We start from the raw sequence: 6,374 nt of genomic DNA, 5'->3' as shown, positions 1-6,374 counted from the left end.
TATAAGCAAGAATATTTTAAAGAATTTGATATTCTTCTAAACATTCAGAAACATTGATTTTTTATGTAGATGTCTTAAGCAGTTATCCGTTTAAGATTATCAAATTCTATAAATAATACTTTACATTCTTGCCTATATATAAGAATAACATTGTTGATTTGAAAATAATGTATTTTTCGTGTATATTCAAAGAACCAAAGAGAGAGATCATGTCAAGAAATAATAGTCACTCTTATATTATAGTACAAACTCAATATTCTTTTTTTATCAAATTTAACAGATAAATTTTCATTTGAATTAACACAACGCAGTAATATATTAAAATAACAAGTAAACATATTGAATTTTAATTAAAAAATTTTAAGGACCAATTTTAACATAAATATAAAATAAGAGAATATATTTTGAATATATGAAAACACAATTCATGTAGAATATGTCTATTTGATTAAATCTAAATCTTCATGCTAATATTTACTTGTGTGATACTAACAAGCATCTGTTCCCTTGTTTTCCCTAACTGTAAATAAATTTGTTACGAGAAAAAGACATTTCAGCCAGAATTCGAATAGGGTAAACTTGGGTAAGATGACCATAGTTACAATTAACATATTTTTGTTACGAGGGTAACGTTTATCGCGACAGCATAACTGTAATTATGCCTCGTCCGGATGGATATTTAACTATGTACCTTATTCGATATTTATTCGACAATAATTCTTTGCTTTATTGGAAAATTATAGTACATGTGATATGAATATATAAGTTATAACTAACAGTAAATAATAAAATGCAGTCATAAAATATTAATAATTATTAAGTACCTCATAATTTTTAGAATGTTAGAATGTTTAATACTTTTATTAATAGCTTTATGTAAAATACATTTTTATAAGGATTGAAATGTATAACTTTTTCCCAAATATCTATTTTATATAATTTTCTTATATTAAAACATAAGGATTATATATTCATTAAAAAATAAGTTTTTATAATAATTTTTTATATTTCAATGTTTTAAATTTCTTTTTATTTATTTTTATTTTCTTGAAAAAAATAACAACATTTATTATACTTTAATGTACATGTTTTTATAGATCTTTTATTTACATTATCCTTTTTATATAACAACAAATTTTTAAATAATTAAATTCTTTTATTGCTGCATTTTGTTACTCACTGTTAATAAATCTATATACACTCAGCAGCAAAAAAAACGGTACACTTAAAATTTCGGAAAATTTTAAATGATTATAACTTGGTAAATAATAAAGATAAAATTTTTTCTCAAAAAGGAAAATAAAGCTTAAAGTGTCCATTTTAAGAATATTTTAATAGTAATTATGCGTATTTTTTTAAAAATGGCGAATGACAAAGTTAGAAGATGTAAAATTGATAAATAAAGATCTGAGTTTGCGGCGATGCATGGCGTGAATCAGGTGTCACAGCCTAATGGAATAAAATGCAAATAAAAATATAAAGTATAAGCTTTAAAATGCTTTTTTACAGAGTTTAAAGCAATAATTTTTCACTGAGTCATTAAAATTTGAATTAAAAAACAGCTTTTCTCTGAAAACTTGCATAATTCAGCGAAAAATTATTGTATCAGTAAAAAAGCATTTTAGACAATACTTTATACTTTTAAATGTTTTTCGTCCCATTGGGCTGTGACACCTACTTTATGCCACGCGTTGTCGCAAGCTCGAATACTTATTTATCAACTTTGCATGCTCTTTCCTTGTCATCCACCATTGTGAAAAATGTTTGCCTATAATTTCGATACAAATTTCATTGAAACATTGAAAGTATGGTTTCAAAAGTATGGTTAGGGCAATTAACTTTTGAACTTCAACAGCCAAATTTATTGTTCTCATGTCAAATGTATCAATTTAAAGACCTGGAAAGTATAAAGACAAAATTTGATTCAAGATTTTCATTCTTCGCAATCATTACACGAAATAAAGATACGATTTGTGGAACGCACACACACACACACACGCGCGCGCGCGCGCAGAGAGAGGGCGGAGGGGGGAGGGAGAGGGAGAGGGGGAGAGAGAGAGAGAGAGAGAGAGAGAGAGAGAGAGAGAGAGAGAGAGAGAGAGAGAGAGGGGGGGGGGGAGAAATGCAATTCTGACCAGTCAAAATGTATGCGGATCATATTGAAAAAAATTGCAACAATAATTTGAGCTAACGATTTTGGTATCTTAAAACGTAAATAGTTTCTTTATTTCGTAATATTGATTGCAAAAATTTACGATCTTGAATCGAATTTTGTTGCAAACATTTTTCAAAATGGTGAATGACAAGGAAAGAGCATGCAAAGTTGATAAATAAAGTAGGGTAATAGGGCCGGTTCTGAGCCATGGGGCAATGCGCGGGGAGCGGGGCGGGGGGGTATTTGGTGGTGCGGGGTGACAACGTCACGCGAGGCAGGGACGCTTATCGGGTGGAATTTACTAATTTTTAATGATATGGTAGTTTTTAAGTGAAGGGTACCATTAGGTACATTAACTTATCGCATAACAAAGGTGAGTAAAAAAGGAATGCAATTATCTGTTCAAAACTTATATTAGACATTATTAGACACGTGTTTTTAAAAATGTTATAACAAAGGTTTGTTAAGAAAGGTATGCAATTATCTGTTAAAAAACCTATAAATGTAAAAGCTAAGTTTTTTCCATGATGATAATGCGCTATCGATATTTGTCATGCTCTTTTTTCAAAAATGTTGACAAGAGAGGGGATTTTTGTAGTAATAAAAAGAAGCTCTTGTGCATATTGTTTCATTAGTCGCTCTATGAATACAGAGTTCAGAATATAGAGTTTCCACATATTATAAAGAAAATGTACGCTAGTGAAGTGAACACCAAACGTGCAAATTATTATTCACCAGTTCAACATGAGGATGATGAAACTCCAGCAAAGATAAAATGCGAGAGGTAAGTATGTGTACTTTTACAGGTTTTTTAAATTTTATATGTATTTAACTTTTATTCTATTTTTATAGCGTTCCAGAGTCACAATCGCGTTATGCAGTTCGAATCCTGGGACGTAAATACGCTTTAACTGCAACATCATATAAATATTTAGAGATTGGCATCAACGTAGGATCTATACCTACTGTGGAAATAATTCTCGGCGACAATCGTGGCAATCAATTTTTAATACATATTGAAACCTGGAGAGAGCTGATGGGAAAACGTGTTGATATCCAACGACTTCTGTATGAAAATGAAGCGTTCTCTCCGCTACAGATTCGAGATCTGATGATGGAATTTTGTAAGATAAATAATTCAAAAATTGTAAAACTTACATCGTCTACTACTACCATCTGCATGTATTTAACATTTGTTACGATGAACATGTTATTTAGTTATGAACATTGCATCGATCATATGTATGCATGGTTGTCTGAAAATACTCAGCTTGTTAGTTCAAAATTCAAAAAATTTGTAAATATTTTTTGTGAAAAGAATATTACCGACATGAGCTATGCGGTAAAAGCGATACGAAAAAGCGATGACTACGACTGTGAGTCACTCATTGATTGCGAGCTATTAGCATGTGGCGTGAAAAATATTATGTATGAAGCTATGAACTGACAAATGTTATTCTGAAAAATATTATGTATGAAAATAAATTTGTTTTATATAATACATGAAATGTAATATACTTGAAGAATAATACGCAAAGTTTATACTTTTGTTACTTTTCCCATCCTTTCTTTGAAAAGATTATCTCCGACGGTTGGATCCATATTTTTTTTCTTTACAGTGTAGGTCATCTTATAGATGTACCTTAAATTTTTTGTTTGTATAAGAAGAATTATTACGCTACATAATGTAAATATTTAAAGGGTAAAGAAATGAGAGAAAAACACATATGCACATTTAAAACAAATAAATATTTATTTCAATACTAAACATTGTACAATTTTATTTGACGTTGAGACCACCAATTGAATATTTTTAATACATTTTGCAGCGCGCAATGCTTTATGTGATTATTACATCGTAAAATATTATCTGCATCCAGTTTGTCTAGAGAAGGACAATCCTCATAATCCGCATCTAAGGTTTTAATGATCAGGTTACTTTTCAGATTGTCATCCAGAAGATTTGTCAACCATTTCCGCTTTTCACATCCTTTCACGTATATAAGTCGAAATGCATCATTTTCCAGTTTTTCATACATATTACCCACCACAGCTGCCGTAATCAAACTTTTGGCTCTGCTGTAATTAATGATCCCATCAGCCCATCGTAGCCCATGATGATTAGCCATCAACCAGAAAGCTTTTGATTTGTCAGACCTTGTGAGAAGATACCATGGTATGGGACTAGTAAAGGTATAATGAGAGAGAGCAGTTCCATTCCTGAGTATCGCTACTTCCTTCACGATAAATCCTCCACGATAAATGTCTTTCCAACAACGAATCCTTGTAAATCCACAAACGTTGGTACAACCATGACGAAGTATTCTTGCACGCGTTCAGAAGAAGAAATAAACTGAATGTGCTATGGATAATGTTTTTATCACTCTTTGTCACACACATACATACATCTGCAGCGTTGCTATTGTTTTTTTTTTAAATTATTATTATTAGTTGATTTCGCGCACTATATTGGTTAGTGGGCTGTATTCAACTACACGATCGTGCAGGATTAGACAATACGCGGTTGTATTCGCTGGTAAATTCTCTTTACATTCAAATTCTAATCGCACATCTACAGTGGTACTCTTGACAGACTCATTTTGACGCGAACAATCGATAACCACGAATGGACCTTGCTCCAGAAAGTCGGTAGTTGTTAACCATACCTCAGTACTGTTGCATCCATAATATGATTTACGAAAACACTTATACATATCATAAAGTATTGCGTATCTATTTTTTGCAAAATCTAAATTCATATCATCGTATGGATAACACTCTGAATTAAGATAGAGCTTCACGTTGATCAAATTGCAGTTGTCGAATTGAGTTATATTTTCCGACATTACGTTCTTCCGACCAGTCTGCATCGCAAAGATAACATATCGCGGTTTTTCTAAATTAGTGGCTGTTTTAACGGTCCACAAGTGTTTGGTCGTGCTTTGCAGCAGAGGAAATTCATACAGATCCCATGAACGGAAACTCAAACTCATGTATCGTCCGGTCTCTAAAGTTTTTAACAAGCAAAGTTTATTGATATCATTCAAAATTACGTGAGGCATTCGCCATTGTATCTTGAATAATTCAATCTTAGGATGCAACGCTGAAGATCCTAGCAGACTGTTATTATCGCTACGCGATCGTAATAAAATTAATTCGTGACGTGCGTTAATCACTACACGCTTGTAATCTTCGCAAAATCCCAGTAACATGCTGAGCGGTATACAAAAGTTGAAGTATCCATCTACTGAAACAGTGTCAATGGTATTCCATGCGGCATTTTTCATGATAGCACTTTTATCTGAAGATAACGATACATAGTTTTTGAGCGTGGAAGTTATTCCCATGTTTCTGTTACGATCAATCTCCACACCATCCAGTTCATAACGAATCTCGTCAAACATGAACGCAACACAATTATATCCTAACGTTACAGTGGCACCATCTACTGTTGCTTGTTTTGTTACCTTCCCCTCAACATACAGATAACTCTCACATGGTAACGTGTATAAATCCTGCTGTTGTATAGGTATTCGTATCTCATCGCTGTGACCAAACGTTGTGTTAGCATATGGATTGTATGTGTGTGTCTCAATCTTGACAATGCGATTGTCAAAGACCGGTTCACTTTCAATGTTCAAAATGTCAATCATCTCGCTTGTTTCTTACGATGAATCCCAGAGATTTCAAAAATTCAATATTTGTCGTACTGAGTTCTTTTCTTTTCATAAAACCACTATTGTTTGCAGTCGTTTGTTTTTGTGCGATACAATTTTTTCTCATACATATCACCTGATCTGTCTCATGTAGTACAAGCATCTCAGGTGTTTCCAAAATATGCAATTCGTATTAACGTTGTCGTCGTCGCACGTGCAGTCTGACGGTAATTTCTTCGCCTCGAAAATCGTCCTTCTTGATCAACAATACGCACCGTCAAATCGGTAATGTGCTGTGCGATGATTGGAAGGTAAATGACATGTGCAGGCGTTTCCGATATCTTATATCCTGGCGATACTTTAGGCGAAAATTCATGTATCGTGTGTACACGAGTACTGTTGCTGTACGCACCACTGACGATGCTGCATTCTACACGAATAATATTCACATTAATAATTTTAATCGATGCGTCTGATTCATGCCATTGTTGTGGTTCTAATATACGATTCGATGAAAATCCCAAAAGCGAACCAATGTTGTTTGGTTTGCTAAAATTTATTCT

The 6,374-nt window shown here is 32.7% G+C and overlaps 1 protein-coding gene across 1 annotated transcript; it reads right to left on the bottom strand.

Annotated features, from left to right (window-relative positions):
* Positions 1–4,602: 4,602 nt before the first annotated feature.
* On the bottom strand, positions 4,603–5,808 carry LOC118644637. Its single transcript, XM_036283627.1, has one exon. The coding sequence runs from the start codon at positions 5,806–5,808 to the stop codon at positions 4,603–4,605; it is 1,206 nt and encodes a 401-aa protein (XP_036139520.1).
* Between the last annotated feature and the right edge of the window lie 566 nt (positions 5,809–6,374).

This window comes from Monomorium pharaonis, chromosome 3 (genome assembly GCF_013373865.1).
Source record: "Monomorium pharaonis isolate MP-MQ-018 chromosome 3, ASM1337386v2, whole genome shotgun sequence".
NCBI classification, from domain to species: domain Eukaryota; kingdom Metazoa; phylum Arthropoda; class Insecta; order Hymenoptera; family Formicidae; genus Monomorium; species Monomorium pharaonis.
This window is presented reverse-complemented; position numbering and strand designations above follow the sequence as displayed.